This window comes from Chenopodium album, chromosome 6, assembly GCF_948465745.1.
Source record: "Chenopodium album chromosome 6, dcCheAlbu1.1, whole genome shotgun sequence".
NCBI lineage: Eukaryota > Viridiplantae > Streptophyta > Magnoliopsida > Caryophyllales > Amaranthaceae > Chenopodium > Chenopodium album.
In genome coordinates, this window is record NC_137839.1 from 57,165,158 (window position 1) to 57,179,099 (window position 13,942).

The 13,942-nt window shown below is 38.7% G+C and overlaps 1 protein-coding gene across 1 annotated transcript; it reads right to left on the minus strand.

The window, feature by feature from the left end:
- Positions 1–596: 596 nt before the first annotated feature.
- On the minus strand, positions 597–1,100 carry LOC145636989 (uncharacterized). Its single transcript, XM_081688514.1, has one exon. The coding sequence runs from the start codon at positions 1,098–1,100 to the stop codon at positions 597–599; it is 504 nt and encodes a 167-aa protein (XP_081544640.1).
- Positions 1,101–13,942: the final 12,842 nt, after the last annotated feature.

The window sequence follows — 13,942 nt, forward strand, 5'->3', positions numbered from 1 at the left end:
GTCTTTCCCAATTTTCACCGTTCTCAAGGGGTCACCTTCTATGAGATCGACTGTGACATGCTCCCCACAGGGAAGTGGTCTAGCCATCTCCTCTTTTGCAGGCTCAAAGTTTTCCATTGTTAACTTTTGTTTATCCTTTCCCTGTGATATTCTTCAAGCTTCCTTTTCCTTGACTTCCTCTCAGCCTGCTTAGTGGGCCTTTTCTTGGAGCCAGGTTGCTGTCTGGTTTTTGTGGGCTGCTTTAGGGCAGTTATGTAACATTGTTGAGCTGTCTTCTGACTTCCCCTAAGCTTTGTTGACCGTCATTCATTAGTTGTTTAGGCCATGGAAAGGTGATAGGTGGATACCACTCCGCCTATCTTGTGGATGAGTGGTCTTCCCATGATCACATTGTAGGGGGAAGGAGAGTTTATCACAAGGAATTTTGCTCGAACATCACGCCTTCTTGATCTCTCACCCACCTGAACTGAGAGCTCAATTATGCCTTCCGGGGTTAGCCCTGATCCATTAAACCCGGTGACTTCGTAACTCACCCTCTTCAGATCCTTCTTGTCCAACTTCAGCTCGTTGAATGCGCTGATGTATATGATGTTGGCTTAGCTGCCTCCATCTATCAATATCCTATCCACTTCCCAGTTTGCAATTCTCATTGTCACTACCAGTGGGTCATCATGAGGGTAAATTATGCCCTTCTGGTCATACTCGTCAAACGTGGCTCGTGGCTGCGGGGGAAGAGGTGGCCATCTACGCTTCTCATTGTCGTTTATCTGATGTATCATCGCCCACAGGTCAACCTGTGCTCTGTTAACTGTTCCTCCATGCACTAGACCCCCACTGATCACATATACCCTGCCTTCTGGCTTGCCATCTTTGTCTTTGTCTCCAGCGGGACCCCTATGAACTCCTCTGCGGTCAGCGCGGCCTGTTCTATCCTCGTCCCTCTTTTTGGGAGGGTCATCACGCTGCTTAAACTGATTCAAGTACCCTCTTCTGACTAAATATTCTATGTTATCCTTCAAGTGTGTGCATTCCTCAGTGGTTTGGCCATGGTCTCTATGGAAGTCATACCACTTGCTTGTATAACGGTTCCTATTAACCATCCTTGGAGGTCTCTACCACTTATCATCGGCTTTATTCACGCTGAATATATGAGACCTTGAGTGGGTTAGTGGGGTATATTGGTCGAACCTCCCAGGCCTTGGCCCACTCTTTGGATTTGACCTTCTCACCCCCCACTGCTCTGTCCACTTCTCTACGACTTTGCTCGGCCCTGCTCGGCTGGTCAGCCCTGGGCGTGTTCTCTGCCTGGGTGACCTCTGCCCGATTAACTGAGTCACCAGGTGCCTTCCTACTCAGCATTGCTCTGTCAGTCTTGTCTACTTTGATGAACTCGTGCGCTTTACCTAGCGCTTCAACAAGTGTTTTGAGTCTTTTACGCCCCATATACGCTCTGAATGGTGAGCCTGGTAGTAAACCACTCTGCATTGCTAGCATTGCTACCTCTTGACTCATATTTGGGATGGTTTTTGCCTCTCTGTTGAATCTGGTGATAAACTCCCTTTGGGGCTTGTCTTTCCCTTGAACTAATGACATCAACTCGGTTGTCATTTTAGTTCGATCTACCAGGGTTATGAAATGCTCCATGAACATTCTCTTCGGCTGGTTATACGATTATACGGAACATTTGAGAATGGCTCCATACCACTACGCTGCCAGCCCCTCCAGGATCGGCGGGAACGCCTTACACCAGACTGAGTCCGTCATAGTATAAAGAACCATTTGGTTCTCAAAAGCTGATATGTGGCTTTTGGGTATTGTGGTTCCGTTGTATCTGCAGCTCGGCATCTTTACCTTCTCCATTGTTTCTTCCAGAATCTCCCGGCAAAATGGGGAATCATCTGGAACAACCTGGATTCGCGCTCGTTTGTCTCTCTCCGAGCTGGGTCCTCGCTCTGAGGCTGGTGACCTGTTGCGTGGGACCCGCTTCTCCAGGCTGACTCGAGCCGGAGTTATTTCCTCCACGCTCCATTCTCGATTCAGATTACGAGCTTCCAACTCCAATACCTTCCTCCTCAGCGGAATGAGCTCTTTTTGCTCAGGGGTGAGGGCTGAGGACGCCGACTTCTTTGTTGTGGCCTCCGCAGTTGTTGTTGTCGGTGGCGGATTCGCCCCCTTACCCATATTAGTAAGGACCGCCGTCATTGCTGTCAGCTGCTCCATACTGCACTTAGAGAGGTTCTGAAGGATGGCTGGCATATATACGGGCTGCGGTTTCTGGGTTACAGGTGCTGAAACAATGAGCTCATTGTTTGCGCTTGTTAACGACATTCCATATTTTAAAATGGAACTGGATCCTGTTGGGTCAACTGGTTTCGACGCCGCTTTAGCCGCAGCCGATGTCGATCCGATGGGGTTCGATTTCTGAGAGATGGTCGATTTGGGATTTCCGGTGGATCCTTTTTGATCGAGGGTTACTAAGGGTGCTTTTTGTGGTGTTTGGTTGGTCTCATTTGCTTTGGACATGGGTGTCGGTGCAGTTTCTTCTCCGGCCATTGTGGTTAGTTAACTAGTCCCTAGCTAAGTTGGTGAACCTCAGGTTAGATGATCCTTCCCCTCCTTCTAGAGACAATTGTTCCAGGTATGGATCCAAGGGTTCTGCTGGGTGAGCTGGGTCCCGTCAACAACTTACACGAGGCAGAACACGTAAACTGCCCTTGGGGGTGGCTCGAGGAACCCCCATCTGAAGCTTAAGTTAGAGAGTGTTTAGAGAGAGAAAGTGTACTTAGAGAGATGTAGAAAGTATAATAACGTGAGTGTCTAACCTCTTTTCCTTTGTACTTTACCCTCTATTTATAGGCATGCCATCTTTTTGGTGGAGAGTTCAGCCTGGTTAGCCTTGCGGGCTGACTCAACCGGGCTGATGAGCCCTCCTTAATTGCTTTCTCGGCAGTGAGTGCGCACCCTGGGGGCCGGGCGATAGTTCAGCGGGAGCTATCCTATACAACTATCAGAACGACAATTAAATGGTAAGTTCTTGATTCTTACCCAGAATGGAGAATGGAGAAGCAAAACTTATTCAGGTTGTTCGTTCCCCTCCACCTCTTTTAGCGCAAGGAGCATATTATCAAAACACCATGGTCTGCCATTAAGGACCTTGTCCTTATCTCGCCAATGAAAGAACTGGAAAGCATAAAGATTAGGGCCAAGAACCATAATAACAAGCTTGTCCGATAAAGACCACACATTTTTCATGGTTGTTTTTAAGGCCTTAACGTTGTATGGTCTTTCAGTCACAATTCTCCCGATTAACATTAGGTTAAATAGTTCATCAAATGAAGGATTAGGGTTCTCCACAACGCTAAGGTCGATCAGATTACCTTCTTCCTCCGAAATTTTCATATTAGCATATCTAGAAACAATATCTTCCGCCATAACCACCTACGAGAACCGTCAACAACGGTAGCAAGAGCCTTCACAAATGGCAGAGAAACCCTAAGAGTTTTTTAGAGAACACCGCCCTTTCTTTCGAGGGAGTTTTATAAAAATCAATTTATTATTAATCTAACAATATAATTATTATTTTATTTGAAGACACCTATATATATAATTTATACTACTCCATTATGTTAATAATTTTCTAAAGTAATTCAATTCATTAATAAACAAAAACGATAGATGTATTCGTTTAAAATATAATAATAATAATAATAACTGTATAGGATAGCTCTCGCTGAACTATCACCCAGCTCCCAGGGTGTGCACTCATGGCCGAGAGAGTAACTATGAGGGGCTCACCACCCCGATGGAGTCAGCTCGCAGAGCTGACCTGGTTGAACTCTTCACAAAGGAGATCGTACACCTTTAAATAGAGGGCAAAGTACAACGAAAAAGAGGTTAGACACATAAGTTATTACACTCTCTACATCTCTCTAAGTACACTTTCTCCTTCTAAATACTCTCTAACTTAGGCATCGGAGGGGGGTTCCTCGAGCCACCCCCGAAGCCTGTTTACGTGTGTTACCTTGTGTAGGATGTCGATGGGACCCATCTTACCCACCAGAACCCTTGGATCCACACCTGGAACAATATATATATATAGGGTTGGGATCCAATGAGAAGTTTCTTAAAATGAGAAGAATGAGAAGGAAGAAATGTGCAAAAGTTTTTCACTAAATGTGCATATTTTTTTCACTAAATGTGGAGAGTTTTGCCTGGTCAGTCCTGCGGGCTGACTCCACCGGGCTGATGAGCCCTCCTTAATCTCTTTCTCGGCAGTGAGTGTGCACCCTGGGGGATGGGCGATTGTTCAGCTGGAGCTATCCTATACAACAAGCCCCTAAAGAGGTGGTATGAGGTCACTCATGCCGACTCTTTATATGCAGGTATTGTAGGAAATATTTCAAGCATCATAACCCCAAGCTTAAACCCCACTATGATCATACACTAAAGTATGGTGGCGTCCAAAGGGAAAGAAAAGAGAGAAAAAGAATCGCCAACAAGTATTAGGGGTTTGTAAACCGTTCACGAGGTGAAGGTTACACCCTTTAACGATCCTAGAGATCGTCAACTCCAAAAGGTCTTGAACCAAATAGGGTTCGGGGATGAAGGTACGAATCCAATCTACAAAAGAAGGGATCTGCCTTATAAAATAGGCCTCTACTTTATTCTACTCGTATTCATGTGCGCTTTCTGACTAACATGTAAACATTATATTAACCCTAAACCTATTTAATCTATGTTGGTTGAAAAATAATTCACAAATAAAAACTATTATTGGCGATCACTTGAATTAAAATCACATTAGCATAAACCAAATTATTAATTATTTTCTTAAGCGTGATTTCAATTGCAAATTCCCTTTAAACATGCATAAAAGGCGTGATCAAACAATAACAATAATATATATAAAGCAACATAAATCATCATAAATAATAACAATATCAATATCATAATCATAATCATAATAAGGCATAATAAAGCTTAAATATAATAGCAAGATCCTTGGCATGATACTAACAAGATTAATAACAAATCCTAGCATGTCACTAAACGTCAAAGATCAAAGCTTTAAACCTAATATGATACTAACCTGCTATTAGAAAGCATAAAAGGCGACCTAAACATGATTCTAGAAAGCAATAAATAACATCCTAACATGATACTAGGAATTAAACAAATCTAAACATGCTTTCTACATTTCAATTAAAATAGGGAGTAAGCTAATTACTTACTTTGAAGCCTCGTACCTCTTTCTAATAACAAAATACACGAGTTAGTGAACTTCAATGTAAATAATAAAATCAAAGAATTAAATTAAATAAATTGAAAGAAAGAGTTAAAAAGTTTAGACTGGATTTGGGACCAAACCCTCAGAAATTATCAACCTTTCACGTCTAGGGCGAAGGCAACTTTGAACTTGGCTAGGAGTTTCTAAGTGAATGCGGAATTGTATTTCGAAAAATCTAGTTTAGAAAGAGAGAGAAAGAAAGCATGAAGTGCTCAAGAGAGAATAGAGAGAATTGGGTGATTGTGAATTGTAGATGATGATTGTTGATGATTAAAAACGAAGGTTTAGAAGCCTATTTATAAGAAAAATAGTCCGGAAATTAATATAAAATTAATCAAAATTTGAAAAGGAATAAAACTCCGCGCTGTTGCCGAAAATCAACCTTGTCGCCAGACGACAAGACTGTCGCTAGGCGACAAGCCTTGTCGCCACGCGACAAGCTTGTCGTTTTTCGACAAAGACAATTTTTTACGGATTTTGTTTTTATCATATCTTTTGATCCAAAAGTTCAAATAAGTCATATGATATGTTTTTAGAAAGCGTTTGAAGTCTAATTTCCAACACAATTAAAATCAGATTAAAATATTTTGTAGATAAAAAGATATGGCTGAAATAGTGAAAGGGTGTCAATTTTGGATAGAGTTTCGTATTTCTTTCATATCTTTTTCGTTATAGCTCGGATTAAATATTATAATATATAATTGGATAGATAATTTCAAGATCTATCCAACCATATAAAATTTGTATAAAAAATATGAGGCACGAAAATAATATCTGACTGCCTTTGAACATCTTTAAATTCGAATAGAATTAGGAATATAAAAAAGGAAAGTTTTATTCAAATTCAAACTCTATGATCTTATCTTTTCAAAAAAGGATAACAAAGATCTTTTTAAATCTTATAGAAGATTCTAAACAATCCTAATTAGTTTAGGAAAAGGATTAATCCTTTGGACCCTCCTCAAGATCATTGTGTCGTAGGTAAAATCCGGATTAGGCCCAGTTTAGTATTTTGACCATAATTTCCTCATTATTCATCGGAATTGGGCTTTTAATATATTGTTGGAAAGGTCTTTTCAAGCCCCATCCAACTACACCATTATTGGACCCTTATCATGGACCAAACTAAAGTGGACTGGACGTTTTCATAAAATAGAGTTGGTTTTCAAAAACAAAAAAAAAAGATTTTAATAAAAACTAACTGCAACACTTGACATTCCACACTTTCACTTCATTCGATTATGATTCGATGCGAAATGTATTCATCACTGGGTTTGGTTTTGGGGAAACACAAATGGTTGTCTATAGAAGCCCCTAATTTGACTGAGTTTGGAGAAACGCATGTTTCGAAACAAAAGTCAAAGTAGCGATAGGGACAGAGAATGATTCAAAACGTTCTGTGATCCCAAATCATTCTTGTAATGCCGATACCTGCAAACTAGCGTTAGTTAAAAAGATAAAAGAGTTAAGAAACGCGTATCTTTCACCATCGATCTTTCCATCTTTGGAAAATTCTTCTTTAAGAACCATATCTAAGATTCTCAAAGTCTTCCATCCTAGGAATTCTTTGTGAACCGCTGTTTCGGTGCTTACGATGAGCCAATGCTTAGGCGCTTTAAGCTAAGTGAGACGATCTTTTGTCAGGTCGATCACTTAGTGCGATTGTAATCGAGCCGACTACTTAATCATGTCAAATTGCTTATAAGGGCTAACTGGGGTACCAAGGAACCCAAATTGCTGAACAAGGTCTATATGACCACATAATGAAGCCACGTGACCTGTCGCCGCACCAGCGCAAGCCAGAAGTGCTTGTTGCCGCGAATTCTGATTGTCGCCATGCGACAGCCTTGTCGTTTGGCGACAAAGTCGGGTTTTTAAATACCCCTCCTTCTTCCTCATTTCGCCGCTGCTGCTGTTCTGTTTTGTGTTTTGTTCCAAAAAACTTCAATCTGCTCGTTCTTGCTCGTTTCTCAACCAAATTCGCTCAAATCTTTTGCAAATTAAAGCTCTTCATTTCTAATTTTTGCTCAAACTCCTCTCATCTTGGAAGAATCTCATGCGGTCATATTCGCGATTTTTTTTGAAAAAATCCAGGAATGTTCTTGCTTGTTGGGATGTACCTGCATTTATATTTTGGACTACAGGACTTTGCTCATCTTTTTAATTATTTTAGGGTTGATCTAAGGCTTATTGAATAACTTGAGGTTAACTCAATGTGACTGATTGACTTGAGGTTGACCCATTGTGAATTGACACGTGCGTGACTCTTGTGTGACTTAATGTGTTTTGACACATGTGTTAGACTCAGCTCGATGTGATATGACACGAAATGACTCAATGTACATGACTCGTGTGTGCTGTACGACTCGAAAATGCAAAAAAGCAAAAAATTTGCGTCATTTTTTTTAGGGTATCGACTTTCTCTCGATAAAGAAAGACGCTAAAAAGAATCGAAGTGTTTGACAGTGCATGTTGAATGAGCTTAATCAAGTATATGCATTTGATGATATTTCTCAAGGTGCAAGGATTAATCCATCCTAGACAATATTAGTTGAAACTATTTAGGTAACCTAGGCACGGAGGCTAATTACTTCATACTTTGTGATGCAATAATGATTTGATGAGTGATGAGTGAGCATGCTTAAACGTTGTGTTAAGATTTCATGACAAAGGGTTCCTAAAGGAATTATCTTTGGTCATGTATTTGTGCAGTGTGTGAAAGTGACACTAAAGTTAGGCTGCAAAGGCTAAGTGTATGGAAAAAATATTTTGAAAAGAGTCAAATGATGGTGACTCTTAAGCTAGGTAGGCTAATGATGTAGGGATCAAGCCCCCAAGTCTAGTTCTAAGTATATAAGGATGACCATTAGAGATCCCTTGATATGATCATGGTGTAATTGTGTGAATGTGAATATGGATGCATTTTATTACGGCCGCACCTCTTTTTGAGGTTCCCTACGTATCCATTAGGAATCTGGCCGAACGTAGCTCTAGCTGAACCTCGCACAGGTGTGTGTATACCTGTAGACAGCCATTTGTGTCTCCCCAATACCAAACCTAGTGATGAATACCTTTCACGTCATTTGATTATCGAATAAAGCGAAATTGTGAAAAGTCTAGTGATGAGGATGTTTTTATTAAAATATCTCTTCTTTCAGTTTTTGAAAATATTTCTTTTCTTACCTTATTTTTGAAAAACATGCATTCTAGTTTAGTTTGGTCCATGATAAGGGTCCAATATTGGTGTAGTTGGATGGGTTTTGAAAAGACCTTTCCAACGATACATTATAAGCCCAATTCCGATGAATAATAAGGAAGTTATGGCCAAAATACTAAACTGGGCCCGATTTGGTTTTTATATGCGACCCGATGATCTAGGGGAGGGCCTATTATTAATTATCATTCCTAAAGCTATTAGGATTTATTATAGTCTTTTAGAATACTCTATAAGGTTCTCTTAAATCCTAATGGAGTTAGGATTGATAATTATGTTTTAAAGAGTTTGAAATTGAATAAAACTACTCCTTTTGAGAATCCTTGTTTTGTACGAAGTGGAATATATTCAGATTTTATTTTCGTGACTCATAATATTTATCCAAATTTTATATGGTTGGATAGATATTGATATTATCTTTCCAATGATATATTATAATATTCAATCCGAGTTATAACGAAAAAGATATGAATGAGACATGAAACTTTATCCAAAATTGACACCCTTCCACTATTTCGGACATATATTTTAATCTGCAAACTATTTTAATCTGAATCAAATTGGGATGGAAAGTAGACTTAAAGAGCTTTCCAACGACATATTATATGCCTTATTTGGACTTCCGGATCAAAAGGTATGATAAAAACAAAAACGCGTGAAACTGATTATTAGTGCCTGACGCTAAGCATTAGTGCCTGGCGCTAACCTTCAGCACCTGGCGCTAATTGCCAGCGTCGACGCTAATCATGTTTTATGCGTGTCAGAACTCTATTTTGATTTTCTATCTTTTTGCTGATTTTCTCTATAAATAGCTTTCTAAAAACTCCGTTTTCATTCACGAACTCTCATCAAGATTTTCTTGATTATTCTCACTCTCTCATTTCTAAAATAGCCTTTTCTCAAATACAAAATTTCACATTCGCAAGACTTAGATACACCTAGCCATATTCGAAGTTGCCTTCGCCCTAGACGTGAAAAGTTTAATTTCTGAGGGTTTGGTCCCAAATCTCTCTTTCAATTATTTAATTTAATTGTATTGTTTATTATTTTCCTTGAAGTTACTAACGTGTGTATTTTGTTATTAGAAAGAGGTACGAGGCATCCAAGTAAGTACTTTAATGGTTTTTATTGCTGTTATTATATAGAAATCATGTCTAGGTTGTTATTATGATTCTTAGTATCATGTTAGGAAATTTTTCTTAATTTAATGTTTAGAATGACAACAATAAATTCCTAGTATCATGTTTAGGGTAAAGAATATAATTTTAGTTATGATTTCTATGATGCCTTTTATTATCTTTCCTAATAGTATCATGTTAGGGTTAAAGCTTTGATCTTTATTGTTTAGTGACATGCTAGGGTTTGTTATTAATCTTGTTAGTATCATGCCTAGGATCTTGCTATTTTTATTATGCTTTAACATGATTATAATTATTATTATGATGATTATTTATTATGTTGCTTGATATATATTTATTTGTTATTCCTTGATCACACCTTTTATGAATGTTTAAAGGGAATTGGTACTTGTAATCACGCTTAATAAGATAATTAATAATCTTGTTAGGGTTAATATGATTATAATTCAAGTGATCGTCAATAATAGTTTATTTGTGCATTAATATTCAACCAACATAGATAAACAAGTTTAGGGTTAATCCTATTGACTTCATGTTAGTCAGAAAGCGCACATGAATACGATCAGAATAAAGTAGTGGCCTATTATTAGGGCAGGTTCAATTTCTTTTAGGTTGGATTTGTACTTTCATCCCCGAACCCTATTTGGTTCAAGACCTTATGGACTTGACGATCTCTTGGATCGTTAAGGGGTGTAACCTTCACCTCATGAACGGTTTACAAGTTCCTAAAAAACTTGTTGGCGACTCTTTTGCCCTATCTTCTTTCCCTTTGGACACCACCTGTAATGAATATTTCAAGCGTTAATCCCCTAGCTTGAACCCCACTGTGATCATACACTAAAGTACGGTGGCGTCCAAAGGGAAAGAAGATAGAGCAAAAGAGTCGCCAACAAGTTTTAGGAACTTGTAAACCGTTCACAGGGTGAAAGTTACACCCCTTAACGATCCAAGAGATCGTCAACTCCATAAGGTCTTGAACCAAATAGAGTTCGGGGATGAAGGTACAAATTCAACCTGAAAGATATTGAACCTGCCCTAATAATAGGCCTCTACTTTATTCTGATCGTATTCATGTGCGCTTTCTGACTAACATGCAATCAATAGGATTAACCCTAAACCTGTTTATCTATGCTGGTTTAATATTAATGCACAAATAAACTATTATTGGCGATCATTTGAATTATAATCATATTTAACCTTAAATAAGATTATTAATGATCTTATTAATCGTGATTACAAGTACATATTCCCTTTATTCATGCATAAAAGGTGTGATCAAGCAATAATAATAAATATAATATCAAGCAACATAATAATAATCAAAATAATAATATTCATGTTAAAGCATAATAATAGCAAGATACTAGGCATGATACTAACAAGATTAATAACAAACCATAGCATGTCACTAAATAATAAAAATCATAGCTTTAACCCTAACATGATACTAACAATCATAAATATTAGGAAAGAAAATAGAAGGCATCATAACAATCATACTTAATATTAAATTTACCCTAGACATGTTACTAGGAATCATAATAACAACTTAAGCATGAACTCTATATCATAACATCAATAAAAACCGTTAAAGTACTTACTTTGATGCCTCGTACCTCTTTCTAATAACAAAATACACACGTTAGTAACTTCAAGGAAAATAATAATTAAAACAATTAAATTAAATAATAAAAAGAGAGATTTGGGACCAAACCCACAGAAATTAAACCTTTCACGTCTAGGGCGAAGGCAACTTCGAATATGGCTAGGTGTTTCTAGATCTAATGAATGCGGAATTTTTATATTTGAGAGAAGGCTAGTTTAGAAAAGAGAGACAAAGTAATCAAGAGAATCTTGATGAGAGTTGGTGTGAATTAATGAGAATTGATGAATGAAAACGGAGTTTTTACGAGATTATTTATAAAGAAAATCAGCCAAAAAGATAAAATATCAAAACAGAGTTCTGGCGCAGATAAAATCTGATTAGCGCCAACGCTGGCTATCGGCGCTAGACGCCAACATTAGCGCGAGGCGCCAATGCTAGCACCAGACGCCAAGCGTAGCGTCAGGTGCTACAACTGGAGTTTAGCGCTGATCTGGAAATTCACACGTTTTCTTAAAATCAGATAGAAATTGCCGTACACGAGGATAAAATCGTATCTTCCTAAAAAAAATGTTCTTTGATTTTAATTAAAACTCTGAAAAGTCAACGAAAGTCAATTTATCAATGCTAATTAGATTAGGAATGAAAAGAACCTTCTAAAAGAATCTAGAAGAGTAAAACCATTCCTAATTGCAATAGGAATGATAAATCTATTAGCCCCCCCCCCCCCTACATTATTGGGCCGTATATAAGGCTCAAAACGGGCCCAGTTTAGTAATTTGGCCATAACTTCCTTAATATTTATCGGAATTGGGCTTACAATATATCGTTGGAAAGCTCTTTTCGAGCCCCATCCAACTACACTACTATTGGACCCATATCATAGATCAACCAAACTGGATTGGCTGTTTTCTTAAAATAATTTTTCAAAAAATGAGAGAAGAGAAAAGAAATTAAAACTATCCGCAACACTAGACTTTCCACACTTTCACTTCATTCGATTATGATTCAACGCGAAAGGTACTCATCACTGGGTTTGGTTTTGGGGAGACACAAATGGGTGTCTACAGAAGCCCCCACTTTGACTGAGTTTGGAGAAACGCAAGTTTCGAAAACAAAAGTCAAAGTAGCGATAGGGACGGAGAATGATTCAGAACGTTCTGCGATCCTACATCTCTCTTGTAACGCCGATACCTGCAAACTAGCATTAGTTAAACAGATAAAAGAGTTAAGAAACGCGTATCTTGCACCGTCGAGCACACGTCTCTAAAGGTAACCGATTAGTTGCCGCATTGCTGTTGTTTTGATGACCTCCTGCCAAGAGAATGCCATCCCGCTTGAAAACTGCTACGTTTGTAACTGCTTCCAATTTAGAAGATTGCTTTGCTTGAAACGATCCTCTTCCGCTATGTGACCATCTTCCAAGTCTAAGGGAACACGATCGAAGACAATTTTGCTTGAAATCACCTTCAGTTGTTTGTGGTAACTCTCCACAATCTAGGGAACGTCATCTTGTTGTTTCGATGTTCACTCGTCTCTGAACAAAGAGCTTCTTTTTTTTGGATATGTTACGCGCCTCTGAACAAAGAGCTTCTTTTTTTAATATGTCCACGCGTCTCTGAACAATAGAGCTTGAAATACATGTCCACGCGTCTCTGAACAAAGGACCTTTGATGATATTTCCACGCGTCTCTAGAGCAAAAGAGCTTGAAAGGAATGTCCACGCGTCTCTGAACAAAAGAGCTTTGATGATATGTCCACGCGTCTCTGAACAAAAGAGCTTGAAAAGAATGTCCACGCGTCTCTGAACAAAAGAGCTTTGATGATATGTACATGCGTCTCTAAACAAAAGAGCTTCGATGATTGAATGTTTGTTGCGATAATATTCCGAAGAAAAATTTCCGAAGACCAACACTTGCCAATCTCTAAAGCTCGCTAAAACGTTGCTTCCGCTAAAACCAGTATGTCGGTGTCTCCATGATGAGCCAATTCTTAGGCGCTTTAAGCTAAGTGAGACGATCTTTCATCAGGTCGATCACTTAGACTGTAATCAAACCGACTACTTAATCATGTAAAATTGCTTATAGGGGCTAACTGGCGTACCAAGGAACCCGAAATTGTTGTATGAGGTCGAAATCACCTCTCTGAGAGGCTTCGAGCTCTGTCGCTGCTGAAATATCTCTGGCGTCAAGAATTGGCTCAGTCGCCAGGCGCTAAAAACTATTGCCAGACGCTAGATAATTTCGTCTGGCGCTGGAGTAGGGTCTTCCCTATTCTGCTTCACCTGTATTTTTTTTTTTACTATAGAACTTTGCCAATTTCTTTAATTATCTTAGGGTTGACCTAAGGTTTAATGTCGCTTGACTCATTGACTTGACACGACTCAAGGTATAAACTTGACTCTCTGTGATTGACTGACTCGAGATTGACTCGACATAAAGTGTTTTACACATGTGTTAGAATCAAATCAATGTGATATGACACGACATGACTCATTGTGTACATGACTCGTGTGTGCTTTGTAATGTGATCTTGCAACTAAAAAATGCAAAAAAGCAAAAAATTTCCGTCATTTTTGTAGAGGGTACCGACTTTCTCCCGAAAAAGAAAGACGCGAAAAAGAATCGAAGTTTTAAGGCATGTTGAATGAGCTTAGTCAAATGTTGTTTCTCACAGTACAAGGATTGTAACATCTTAGA